The following is a 14434-nucleotide window of genomic DNA, read 5'->3' on the forward strand; positions in this document are numbered from 1 at the left end:
ATAACACTTTATCATTGGTATACAGATGTGTTATTATAATGTCAATGATAACACACTTTTAGTGTTATTTTAATAAATAGATAAGTGTTTAATTATATTATTTATAGTCGATTATATAATACAGTTCAATACTTATAAATTTGTACTGTACTACACTTTAGTATAACACATTATTTGTGTTATATAATGAAGTTTGCATAACAAAATTCTTTACATAAAAAGTGTTCATAGATATTATAACACAATTTTCGTATTATTTTAATATTTAGATAAGTTTAAATTCTCATTATATATTCATTTATATAACACTAATTTATTCTATTATATTTTAATTTTTTTATATATAATTAAAATTAGCTTTCTAATATATACTAGCATCATCAAATGAACTTGATTTTCAAATAACAAAAAGTAAAAACATTCAACATTGTATTAACAATCCACAAATTAGTTTAAAGCATTCAACAGTGCCATCAACAACAAAATGTTATTTAAGTATTCAAGTAGTCTTAAATATTCAACATATTGAAAAGTTACTACTTTCAACACAAAACCTTCAAAATTAAGTATCCTTTTCTCCTCCAGTTGATGGAGAAAAAGATTTCTCCTGCAATAGCAGATAAAAGGTAAGGTATATGCTTAAAAAAATTAAATAATATGAATCAAATAATGAAACTGTATACAAAATAAGACCCAAGCAAGCAATACCAGGTGAACATACTTCAAAATTCAAAATACTGCTATCACACAGTGAATAGATACATATTACAGTAAACAAACATTAACATTTTCATGTTAAAGAGGCCTCAATTTCACCCTAAAGACATCTCTGGTTCAGGTGCTTAATTACTGAGACAGCATGTTAAAAGTTTGGGAGATTTGAGTTACAAAAGCATTTAGAATGATACTATTAGGGTAGATCTATCAAATCTCATATCTCATTTAAAGGAGAGGTGTAATAAAATATGGAGCTCAAACAGGTACTAAACTCTAACCCTTAAGTTATTTGGGCACTAACAAGTAATTACAAAACAGTGATACATATTCGCAATCAATTACGCTGATATAGTACAGTGTAGTGTTTACAAACGTACATAAATTACTGTAGAATCCTCAACCCAATGCAAAGAAATAAAGAAACTTGCACACATTCTGCTGGCCAAGTTTCTTCAAATAAGGATGATAAGAGGCGAATAAGTTCCACAGTCCTAAAGGGAAATTCACCTTCTAGGCTACAAAGAAGACATCGAATAAGACCATCAACAAAACTTTCTCTGTCCCAAAATTGACTGCAAAGTGATTCTTGAAAAATTTAAAGCAATAAATCCAATAAAAAAACTACGAAGGAAAAGAAAAATGTCAACTTTAATAGAACCATCAATGAAAAATCAACAAAATAATCAATAAATGAGCCTGAAAGACAATCATTATGCAGCCAAACTTCTCCCCAATAAACTTTGCAAAGAATATCCAATATCAAATTAAGGGTACTGTCCAGCTACAACATAGACAAAACAGAAAATATTAATATAAATAAAATAAACAACTTGAGGTCATTCAAGATACTTAATCTAATTACTTGAATATTGATCTCATAAGATGCAATAAATGCAGAAATAAAAGTTCTCAATACACTTCGATAACCAGCAGCAGGACCCTAAGGAAACAAACAAATTGAAAAAAGATCACGGACTTGAAACTAATAAAGTGAGGGAAAAAAAGAATTTGCATATTAGGTAACTAACATAGTTCAACCTATTACATAGGAACCTAGATAAACTAAAATAACTTACATCTGACTCATTTAATAAGTCACTCTCGAGGATCTCAAGAAAAAATCTCAAAGATGCAGCTTCAAAAGCTTGACGAACATAGCTAATATGATCAATCTCCTGCATATACAACGTTAATTAAATATTGTAACAGTATAGTGCAGGGGGGAAAAGAAAAAGCCAAACTGAAATGCATACCAGTAGAACATTGTTTTCTTCTTTTCCCAGAAGTGATGAAATCAGACAAAGAAACACTGCCCATGTTAGAATTAGTGGGCCTGCTTCCTTAGTTTCAAAAGCATTAAAACTTGACACTATTGCATCCATCTCTTGGACATCAATTAAGGAAAAATGAGAAGAAACCTGCCTGAAGAATAGTGCAAGTGTTTTACAATAACGAAAGACAAGGTAAAAAGAATAGTGCAAAGTGTTTTACGATAATAAGAAAAACAAGAAGAATTAGTCTGATCCTTCTGTTACATAGAACAAAAATTGGGGTCACCAAGTCGCCGATTCCTTACTCATTATCAGTGTTGAAGTGGGTGAAGACATATTTGACACTAGCTCTCTCAGTGGCAACAGAAGGAATGAGGATAATAAGAACAAACACTCCTGAGTAAGTGAAAATTTCAGTAATTTTCAGTGAGAAATTGGAAAATGTATGGTATAGGCATGAGAAGGAAACTCTTGATCATACCAACAATATTCCATGCAGCAGCCAACTGTCCAAAGAAAGATAACCAAGATATGGGAAGACTGTTTGTGATAGCATGAAGAAGCAAAATTCCTCCATGGAAAGCAATGACTGAGTACTTTGAGGACTCATATCCACCACCAGTTTTTCCACCAGTGCTAAGGAGAATGATCACTTGAATAAGCTGTGCAAGTGAAAAATCTACACTTATTGTGATTGCCCACTGAAAATATGTAAATACATGTTGTGTTATTACTTAATGATTACAAAATGTTGAATACTTTGAAACTACAGTGCTTAGAAATCAGAGGATGTTATTTCATAAAAATGGATTTGGCACAGTTATTTTGTGTTAAAAATCAGTCTTTCGACCCTATATAGGATAGACCAGACCCTAGCTCCTTAAAATTTGTTCTAATCAAGTTTACAAATCTATAAGTGATGATCTCCAATGAAGAGCATCTCATTTAGTCAAAGACATGCCTAAGATACAAGTTTGAACCTTGTCTTTTTAAAGTATAGGAGATAAATGAAGCTAGAATAGTTTAATTCTCTGATACCATATTATGAAAGAAAATGAAATTGTATTGAATTGAATGAATACAGAATACAAGTGGTACCAATATATACATGCCACAAAGAAGAATCAAGAAAAGTAAGATACAGTTCTATACTTAAATAAACTATCTGTTTCAACTAATTTAGGCATTTAAGGTCCAGTACTAAGCTCAAAATTACTCTCAATAACTTAACTAAACTAACTGATTTAACTAAATTATATATATAAGGTCTAGTGCTAAGATTAAAGTATGTGCTATACTTACTAATGGTGACTTTGCACTGTACAGGCATTACAGTCTCAGACCCCAAATGAAACTCTAAAAGCTCCAAGCCAGAGTATAAACAGTCAACTAGAAAAAATTGAAGAAAGACATTTTCCCAAGTTAACAGTTAGAAAAAGAATATTATTACATACCAGCCAATTATCCATGAAGCAAATGGTGACCATTTTGGGCGAGCAAGCTTGGTACTCCAATAGTAGAGACCCCAGAAGTAAGGTAAGAAGAAAAAATCTCAGCCATGGACAAAGCAACCAACATGGAGAAAGAAAGCACACCAGAAAGCACTGATATGATAGAGAATGAAAATGCAAAGGAAATAAAATACTTGAGTGGGTCTATTTATAGTTTCTGAAATCCCTCAGCCAATAACCTGTAAAGTATATTCTTATGGTCATTAAGCAAGCTGGAGAAAAAGTGAGAAACAAATAATATATAGACAAATCATGTTAAATGAATCGTTCAGATTCAGGTCAGATCAATGGAGAAGATTCAATATGGCAGAACAGGCCCTCGGCTTTCAAGTTTTGACAGTAAACAGAGATTTATAATTTGCTCATCCAAAAGTGAGGACATACCATATTTAGAGCAATTACATTCACTATATGATGTAACTGACTTCTGCCCCCTCCAACCTGGCCTCTATGCCTCATTACAAACACAGCAACAGATCCAACCTGACACGGGAGAGCATATGTTAGTATATAAGTACTAGAAGATAATGATAGGAAAGAACCATATGAGTTCTTATCTTAGAATAGAACTCCATTGGATACTTTGGAAGACTTAATAATATAAACATTTATAGAAAAATTTGAGTGTGAAAAACACTAGGTCAGCAGTGTTCAGAAATACAAATAATCAAGCACAAGCACACAATATATTATCTAGATCTTATCAATGGAGCTTGTAACAATTTACAAAACTAAGAATATAATAAATATCTTGAGAGCTTCTAGGGCTCCAATGTAACCAAATTTTCATAATTTACAATAGGATGAGCTAGATTATGGTGATGTTGCAGAGCCATTATAGTAAAATATACAAAGAAAAAAGATTCAATATAAGCAATCATTGAACAATCTGTATCCATATCCAATCAAGGTCTTCTAAAGGTTGACATATAACCCAAGCAATTATAATCAATAAAGATAACCCATTTCATAAATATCAACTAAAGATAACTATGGAGAAGCAATAAAGAATCAATACAGTCATAATCAAACCCAAATATAGACCCTATTGGCCAACATAATGTGTTTAGGTTGTTCCAATTCCAATCCTCGCCACGTAATTGTTTGCTTAGCTTCTTTAGCATCTGCATTATACACGGATAAACAACCTAAGATAGAATTTATAATGAAAATAACATATAACACATCTCTTGTAAGACTAAAATTAGAGTATGGATGTTCATCTCTTGTAATTTTCCAAACTAAAAAGCATACTTTCTGTCTTAATTATGGAATGAATCTTGGACAATAATCAGCAGCTAGGCCAATCATCCTTGTAAAGTATCAGTACTATCAAACCAAACAACAAAAAGAGAGCTCATAATCAATAATTAGACTATAAAATTGCTGTAAAATAAATAATTATGCAGTAAAGTTAATGAAAAATCCAAAAACTCACACAAACACAAAAATGAACATATCCCAAATAATATGCTAAAGTTGTAGCCTATAATCAATAGGACAAAGGACAAAAGCATCAAAATAAATTATCATGAAACCCACTATGCAAAACAACTATGAACACAATTGTCATTCTATGGGGTATTTTCTCAAACACATTTTCTGCATTAAAGTTAAAGCAAAATAAATAAATAAAAAATAAGGTGAAACCAAATGATCCTTCACAAAGCTTTGCTGACAATTAAGATAAAACCAATATAGATTAAGAATTAAAATCATTACTCACCTTAACTAGGAGACATCATTGTGGATGACACACAACAAATCCCATGTTGTAGTAAACTGTTGAAAAATAAGCTACAACCATATTCCCATGATGCTAGCAATAAAACTTCCATAGTCTTAATAGTCAAATGATAAAATCAAAGTCAAGTATACTTCCATAAGTAACCATCCATAAGGACTATTATTAATTAAAACTGCCATATTCAAATAATTTAAAATATGAACCTAAACTTATATCAAAGTAAGAACAAAATAAGTGAGGAAAGAAAGGTGCGAACAGAGAACCGAGAGGATAGAATCACCTTGCTAATTTATTTATATATACACAATATATATTATAGTGATACACGACCCAATGACTATAAAAAAAAAATCAGTGTGTATAAAAAGATTAGCAGATTTGATATAAGAAATAGAGTAAACGATAAACACCCATAAGGCGTGAGAGTTGTAACCTTTCAATACAAATGCTTGGACTCGGAAGGGGGCCCGATAGCATGAGGCGTATAGAAAAACTCATCTTCACTCACTACCAAATCAGGTAGATCTGAAAATAAAAACTCAAAATAAGGAATCCCTTTAAAAATTTGTGTACGACGCAGTGCTCAATAAATTTCAGAGGTTGACAAAGATCATGTTAGACCTTAGAACTGATTCAAAACAACAATTTCATTGATTATATTTAAAAAAGAAAAAAAGAAAAAGCTCAATCATAATATTTCCCAAATCCATATATGAATAAGAACAAATTAAATTACATATATATAAAGAAAAATAATGCTTTCTTATGAAAATTAAGGAAAATCATACCTAAAGGAAAGAGAATCATGTACATTTGAAAAGAAAAAAAAAACATTATTATAGAAAAAATAAATTGAAAAAAAGAAGTTAAGAAATATATAAAAGAAGATGACTACTCATTGTTGGGTTTTCAGATAAATAGATAGAAAGAACCACCACTCACTAGTCTTCTATTCGATCCAATAGAAAATGCAATTGATCCACCAAGTAACTCAGTTAAATAAATTAGACAGTTAGAGTGCAATACCGAAATGGAGTAATATATGCAAGGAACATTTATCAAAACAGAACAACACTAAGAATTACCTATCAGTGAGTTTAATAGGAGTTACCAATACAACAATAGACCTACTCCAGTCGTCCAGTGTATCACAAGAGGCAAGATATTAACTTTCAGTAACAGAGACATGGAAAAAGTGAAGCTTGTTCTCCTTTCGTTGCTCAATGAGAATGAGAGAGAATGTTAGGGTTAAGATCGTATTAGGGAAAGAGGTGAAAGTCTTTGAGTCTAAAAACAATTGGGTTTCTAGTAGAATATATATACACACGCATTATGGATATATATATATATAGTGTTTAAATTTTAGACCATTCCTTATTGATTACATATATAAGATCATCAAATATATTTCAAACACCAAATCAAAATATATATTACTGATTAAAAAGAAGCAACAAAACCAAAAACTTGGAATGACTAAAAAAATATAAGAACACCAAATTTGCAAATAAAAGAAAAACTATGGTAAAACTTCCAACTTTCTCTAAATCCAGAACATGAAATCACAAATATATACATCTATTCGACAATTATGTTATAAAGAATGAAAAGGAATATGGGAAAGAGACTAAAATAGAGAGAATGAGAGTGAAATGCAAAAACAAAATAGAGATGGAAAAAGAGACTTCCAGTATCGAAACAGAAGGCAGGGTAGTTTAAATAGCTGATAAGAACAGCCCCATGAAATGGTAGCATGAAAATTTGTTCGAGATGAAACTGCCTAAGAGGTCCAGAAGATTTAAGACCTTTTCCCAATAAAACGAAGTATAAAGCCGTTATGCCACCATTTATTATAGACGGTACTACCTGGAAAACAGTAAATATACTAAGATATATGTACAACAACAATCATATAAGCTGATATTCTTTCATGCATATTCTGATAAAGGTAACAAATTCAAAGAACTTGTGTATTTGAGAGCGGTCTACCCTTCCAAGGCTTTTGCAAACCAAGAAATAGGATGGATGATGGGACCAGACAAGTGAAGAGAAAAAAGAACAACAGAAGCGCCTGTGTGAAACAAGTATCGGTACAGAGAATAAATTGACCATATTCTCATGAAATTGCAAATAATATGAACAATTTGCATGGGGGTGTACCTACAATAATATGAGTTCCACAATTGAAAGCCTCTCAAATCTCCACATGACACTTCCTAATCTCATTTCTTCAATTAAGAATCGTATATGAAATTAAATTGAAACAAATCAACTTGTATAAATTAATAACAAAAATGGGTTTTTGTTTCCCTTACTAGCACAAAACACCTTCGGAACCAAACTACGAATCAAAACCACATTAGCAGAGGAATCCTTACTGACAACTTCAAGAGACTATATAAACCCTCTCAGAAAATCCCTCCCAATGGCATTTCTCCTCTCAGGTCTGTTCAAAGTTAGCTCAACGATTCCTACCATCCAAACACATTTGGGGTTTTCCCCCAAACCCATAAATAAATAAAATCAACCAAACACATCAAAACTCAGTTATGTGTATATATATAATACCTAAATCAGAATTGGAAAGCCTGTTAAGCTGGACGAGTTGAGACGGTGAGCGGTCCAAGATGAGAGTCCAATGAGTTTGGTAATGGCATGTTTAGGGATCAGATTGAGGAGTAGAGATTAGGTCGGTGACTGAAAATGGCTCAAACAGCCGCTACTTCTTGAAGCTGTAATGGGCGAGCGACATTCTCAAGATCTTAGAGAGATGAAGGAGAGAGAACCTTCACAGGCGGGGTGAGCATCCAACGGCGTGCATGAGGCAGCAGAGTAATTTGGGGGAAAATGAGTTTTAGGGATTTGGGGAAATGAGAGAAATTAGGATTTGGGAAACCCAAATGCACCTCTACTGAGAAATGGGGATTTTGGTTTTGGGGTATTGAGAAGGGAAATGAGAAAAGAAAATTGGGGCTCATTTTTTTGGTGAGAGAAGAGGCGGGAGACATTGTAAGGTTCGTGCCTGTACTGCTTAAGCTAACAAAATATAATACTTTTTATATAGTATTATATTCATGTGCTGTGGAAAGTGAATTTTGGTGTTGTAATTTGTTTTTGACACTTTAAATTATTTGGAATTTTTATAAATGATTTGGAATTTTCAAAAAAATTACGGGAAGTTCTAAATAATTATAATATACATAGTAATAAAAAAAATTCATCGAAAATCATCCTGATATCAAAAAACAAGAACGGGTGCACCGGTATGTCCATTTTTAGAGAGTGCACCGGTATGCCTATTTTTAGGGAGTGCACCCTGGACGTACCCTATATAATTATACAAATTACTATAATTTTCTTACATGGCCAAATTAATTTATATCAATTGTAGTTGCCATTGACTTATCCCACTAACAATATCATAAAATATGATTCTTCTCGGATTTATTTACTATGTACTCATTATAATATATGTATGTATGTATATATATATATATATATATGTGTGTGTGTGAGAATTAAGCTTTAAGCAAAATGGAACATTGCTTTATGTTTTGCTTTTAATAAGCTTAGAACTCTTGATCACTCACTTGATGGACCTACAAAATTGAATATATATTAGTTTTTTTAATATGTTATTCTCCTTTTAAATACTTATGGTAGTTTGTGATCTAAAAAGTTATCTTATTTGTATTTTTAAAAGAAAACATAAACAATATTTTAGTTTAATTTTTATTTTAATACATTTATATCATTTTTTATATATAATATTTTCCTTCTTTCACATACAAAACTTCACACATATATCTCTTCTATATAAAAAATGTGTAGACAACATAAATTATTGGTTTTAACAGTTTTGTTTGTTAACTTTAACGAAATATTTTAAATATTTTATAGAATATACTTTTTATAACAAATTAAAAATAAGTATTTATTATATATATTAATATAAATTCAAATATTATAAAATATCATTAGATATTTATTAATTATATTAATATAAATTCAAATGTTATAAAATATCAATATGAAATTCAAATATTATAAAATATCATTACATATTATAAATTCAAATATTATAAAATATTATTACTATAATAAGGGATATTTGGGACGAAAGCACATAAATTATTGTGTTTGTAGCACTTAAGTACCTAAGTTATTTCTTTGGCAGTAAAAGTACTTTCCGTTCATGTTTTTATGCATTTTAGTGAAATTGTTTGTTTCGTCATTAAGTCCGCCTACATGATGTGAAATTTTTTTGTAGCTTGCGTACTCTCACCTCAAACATCTCTTAAGTTTGGTATTTTCGCTACAAACATATTTTAAATTGGGTACTTTCGCCGCTAATATCCCTTTAATTTGATATTTTTGCATATGTGTTACAGTCGAACTTAACGGCGAGAATTGACAGTACTGTACCAAAACATTGACGGAAGGTACTTTCACCGCCAAAAAAATAACTTGAGTACTTAAGTGCTATAAACGTAATAATTTGAGTACTTTCGACGCAAATAACCTTTATAATAATATTTAAAACTAGACTAGATATTTATTAACTATATCCATATAAATTCAAATGTTATAAAATATTATTATAATAATATATAACATATAATATTTAATCCTAATTTTTATAAAATTTTGCTATAACAAATATTTAGTAATTATATTAATATAAATTCAAATATTATAAAATATTATTATAATAATACATAATAAATACACTTTATATAAGTGTTGTTTGCGTACAAATTGTATGATTGTGTTGTTAGAATTTTATATGGACTAATATAATTACAAACATAATTTCATTATCACAATCATTTTCTAGAGTGCCTACGAATAGTTAAAGACCATAATGGGATGGTTAATATTAATCTAATTGCAATTGAAGTACATGGTAGCACCCTAAAAACTATAGGTTGGCCCATTAAATCATAGTCCACCATATCTGATAATATAAGCCCAATAGGCCCAATATACCCCTTAGGGTAAGAAGGCATATGAGACATATATATTGAACATATATGTTGTTGGGAAAAACACTGTGGCATATGGTTTGGTAAGGGTTGCTCTCCATAAGATCTCTCTTGTATTGTTTTCTAATATTGTCTTGTGTAGATCGTGAGAGATTCAAGGATGAACATTGGAGACTCAATGTCAGGTATGTTTCATCTCTATATATTCAATTCAATGCTCTAAATAAAAAGTGTTACTGGATTATTGTATGAGCATGCTATGTTGATTTGAATCTGATTTATGAATTTATGCTCATAATATAATTTATATTTAACAATTGGTATCAAGAGCGAGGTCTTTTGATTTTAGAGCTTATTGTCAAATACCCCAATTTTTTGTCATTTTTTTTTACAATGAAATTTTGAATTGGGCTATGAAGAAAATTAGTGTATTAATCATCAATGGGTTCAGACCATTTTTTTACAAAATTTTGGGGAAATTTTTTGAGTGTTTTCGGCCATGGGTACCAATTTTTTCCAAAAAAAATTCATAGATAAAAGTATATATAATTGTTGATTTTGAGAGTTTTTTAACCCAAATGGAGGCCGGAAATTGATAGAGGATGAGATGTGGAGCAAAACCCCTAAAAAAGAGTCGGATTTGGTGGCCGGAGATGGTCTATACGACCGGGTCACGAACCGGGTCGCGTAGACCCGAGATGCAGACCCACAGGTCAAAACTGGGTGACAGGGACGATAAAAACGACATGTCGTTTTGCCTCTGTCAGGCAAAAACGACATGTCGTTCATACGGAAACGACACGTCGTTTTACGTCTGATGGGGTCGAATTTTTTATTAAAAAACGACACGTCGTTTTGAGGTGTGAAGGTCGATTGTTATAGTGACAAACGACAAGTCGTTTTTGGTAAACTACTTGTTGTTTTTGTTAAACTACATGTCGTTTTGGTAAACTACATGTCGTTTTTGGTAAACTACATGTCGTTTTTGAAACTTTTTTTTAAAAAAAATAAATAAATAAATAAATAAATAAATTTGGGGCGCGTGAGGTGTCCTTTTTTGGCCAAATTTTTACCATTTCACTCCTATTCTTACACCCTATTTTATATATGTTTATGCACAAGATTAACCTATGAATTCTATTCATAATTGTATTTGTATTTAATCTTTTGTGGCATAAATCTTATTATATATTGTCAACAATTATTGTTTATTTTCTTGCCTGTCGTAAGAATAAGCATGTGAATTGTTTGGTAATGAGGAACATTTAAATATTAATTTATTTAAATTTTGTATCATCCTCCAAATTTGCATTAAGATCCATACAAGTAATTACTTATCCTATCGATAATAATTGCTTGCTAAGGATGCTTAATATGGTGAAGAAAATTTATTAAATATTATGAATCACAATTTATCTATCCTTTCGATAGTAAATTAATGTATTTGATTATAATGTTTAATAGATTGTTCTTACCTGTGTATGAGTTCTATTTTGTGTGTTTGTCTAAGAACTCTAGCATACATAATGATCATTTGTTATTTTGCGATCATATATTGATGAGAAAAGAGCACAAATGACATGGTTTATCATAACATGTATTTAATGGTTATTGCTCTTGTTTCTCATTCAGCTGTAAGCATTCCTAGATCTCCTGCCGTCTTGACGCTGAATGCAACCAACCACAAGCAGTGGATTGAAAATATCACGATGAACTTGACCTTCATGAAAGTGGACTTGGCCTTGAGAATTGATGCACCATCTAAGCCTGCTGATGATGCTACTGAGAAGGATAAGAAATCTTACGAGGACTGGGAACACTCCAATCGTTGTTGCTTGATGCTTATGAGATATCACATGGACGAATCCATTCGTGATAGTATTCCCAAGTCTGAGAATGCAAAGGATTTTCTTGCTGCCATTAAGGAAAAGTATAAGAAATTCTCAAAGAATGAGAAGAATGAACACTTGAACATGCTGCATCACACTGTTTACGATGGTTCATGTGACATCAGGGCTCACATTGACAAGCTCATGGGCCACTATCATAAACTTAAGGCCATGGATATGGACCTTGGTGAGGATTACATGGTGTGGTTAGTGATGGAGAATATTCCATCTCAGTTTGATTCAATCAGATCAAGCTACAATGCTCAGAAGGAGCAATGGACTGTTGGGGAGATGTCTGCTATTCTTGCCAAGGAAGAGGAGGACATGAGAAAAGGTAGGGCAAGAAGTATCTCCGTGGTGACGAACCCAAACAATCCTCACAAGAGAAAGTTCACTTCCAACAACTCTAGTGACCAAAAGCATCCTAAGAAGAAAGCCAACCATCCTAAGGGAAATGGGCAAGCTAGCTCATCTTCAACTGGTCATAAGAATGAGTTTTTCAAAGGGAAGTGCAACTTTTGTCAATGCTTTGGGCATAAGAAAGCTGATTGTCGAAAGCTCAAAGCTCACTTAGAGAAGAAAGTTAATTGTCTTGTGATGGTTTGTTTAGAGTCCAATATTATTGATGTGCCCTCAAACACTTGGTGGTTAGATACTGGAGCTACAATTCATGTTACTAATTCCTTGCAGGCAGTGACAAACCGAAGAAGACCGAGTAGGTTGGAGGAGCATGTATACATGGGAGACGATACTAAAGTCAGAGTTGAATTTCTTGGGACTGTCAGACTGCAGCTAAATACTGGGCATTTTTTGGAGTTGCATGATGTTGCTTATTTACCCTCTATTAGGAGGAATTTGATTTCTGTATCTATTTTGGATAGACTAGGTTATAGTCTTCATTTTGGATCTGGAAAACTGACTTTGTATTGTGACTCTATGTTGGTTGGAAATGGAACTTTATGTGGAAACTTATATAAGCTTGATTTACATGATGTTGTTCCCGTTACTTCTACTTCTTCTTGTTCTTCTTCTCTTAATGCTATTGTTGGGTCAAAACGTGCAAGATCAGATTTGAAATCTTCTATGCTTTGGCATAAACGTTTAGGCCATATTTCTAGAGATAGAATGGAGAGATTGGTGAAGGATGGTGTACTTCAGGATCTTGATTTCTCTGATTTCACTGCCTGTGTTGATTGTATAAAAGGAAAGTTGACTGCCAAGGTTAGAAAGAGCAAGTCAGACAGGTGCACAGATGTATTGGACACTATTCATACTGATATTTGTGGGCCTTTTGTTCCACCTGCTATGGGTGGTTATAGATACTTTATCACCTTCATTGATGATTTTTCCCGGTATGGTCATGTTGAGCTCATTCGTGAAAAATCTGAATCTTTGGATGCTTTTAAGATTTTCAAGACGAATGTTGAGCTTCAAAAAGGAAAGAAGAATAAAATTGTCAACTCTGATAGAGGTGGAGAGTATTATGGACGTTATGATGAAACTGGAAGGAACCCCGGGCCTTTTGCCAAATACTTGCAGGAATGTGGTATTAATACAAGATATACAATGCCAGGGACACCCCAACAGAATGGAATTGCTGAAAGGAGAAATCGCACTCTTCTTGACATGGTGCGATGTATGTTGATTCATTCTAGCTTGCCAGATTTTTTATGGGGTGAGGCATTAAAAACTGCAGCTTATATCTTGAATCAAGTGCCTAGCAAGTCTGTCCCAAAGACGCCTTATGAGCTATGGTCAAGTAAGAAACCAAGCTTGCGTCATTTTCATGTTTGGGGTTGCAAAGCAGAAGTGAGGCCCTATAATCCACAATCTAAGAAACTTGATCCGAAGACCATTAGTGGATATTTTGTGGGCTACACCATTGGATCAAGGGGTTCCAGATTTTATTGCCCATCTCACACCACCAGGGTTATAGAATCAGATAGGGCTGTCTATTTTGAGGATGAATTTGGTTCAAGTCAAGGGTCAAGAGAAATTGTTTTCAGGGAAGAACGTATTTTTGTCCCTGTACCTGTCGCTTCCGCTCCTATTGATGACCCTGTGATTGAACAGATTCCGGCAGAAACTCATGATGAACCTCAAAATCAAGAACAAGGTGAAAATCTTGATATTGAGGATGATGAAGCTATGACGAGAAGATCACAGAGAACCCGCAGGTCTGCTATTCCTAATGACTACCTTGTCTATTTACAGGAACATGAGTTTGATGTCGGAGACACTTTTGAGCCAGTCACCTATCAAGAAGCTATGAATAGTCCTCAATCTGTGTTGTGGATGGATGCAATGAAAGATG

The 14434-nt window shown here is 32.5% G+C and overlaps 1 protein-coding gene across 47 annotated transcripts; it reads right to left on the minus strand.

Annotated features, from left to right (window-relative positions):
- Positions 1–412: 412 nt before the first annotated feature.
- Positions 413–8269, minus strand: LOC133818354 (uncharacterized). Of its 47 annotated transcripts, none has more exons than XM_062251176.1 (13): positions 7815–8269; positions 7625–7717; positions 5680–5771; positions 5226–5318; positions 4754–4828; positions 4532–4623; positions 3884–3982; positions 3443–3496; positions 2470–2689; positions 2294–2384; positions 1971–2139; positions 1793–1892; positions 967–1302 (listed from the first exon to the last, which is right to left on the minus strand). In XM_062251176.1, the coding sequence occupies exons 6-13, from the start codon at positions 4556–4558 to the stop codon at positions 1100–1102; spliced, it is 963 nt and encodes a 320-aa protein (XP_062107160.1). In that variant the 5' UTR covers positions 4559–4623; positions 4754–4828; positions 5226–5318; positions 5680–5771; positions 7625–7717; positions 7815–8269; the 3' UTR covers positions 967–1099. The 47 variants fall into 47 exon arrangements, 45 of the variants coding, with proteins under 45 accessions (XP_062107138.1, XP_062107179.1, XP_062107160.1 ...); XM_062251175.1 differs by having other exon boundaries at positions 5226–5340; XM_062251174.1 differs by having other exon boundaries at positions 7562–7717.
- Positions 8270–14434: the final 6165 nt, after the last annotated feature.

The sequence above is a fragment of the Humulus lupulus genome, chromosome 2, assembly GCF_963169125.1.
Source record: "Humulus lupulus chromosome 2, drHumLupu1.1, whole genome shotgun sequence".
NCBI classification, from domain to species: Eukaryota; Viridiplantae; Streptophyta; class Magnoliopsida; order Rosales; family Cannabaceae; genus Humulus; species Humulus lupulus.

Excerpts from the sequence above, each read along its gene's own strand:
- LOC133818354 (XM_062251154.1), bottom strand. The coding sequence starts at position 4,558 with ATGTTGGCCAATAGGGTCTATATTTGG. Across the intron at positions 3,983-4,531 it reads CCAATAGGGTCTATATTTGG|GTTGGATCTGTTGCTGTGTT; the intron begins GTTTGATTATGA and ends CTCCCGTGTCAG. Across the intron at positions 2,140-2,293 it reads CACTTCAACACTGATAATGA|GCAGGTTTCTTCTCATTTTT; the intron begins GTAAGGAATCGG and ends ACTATTCTTCAG.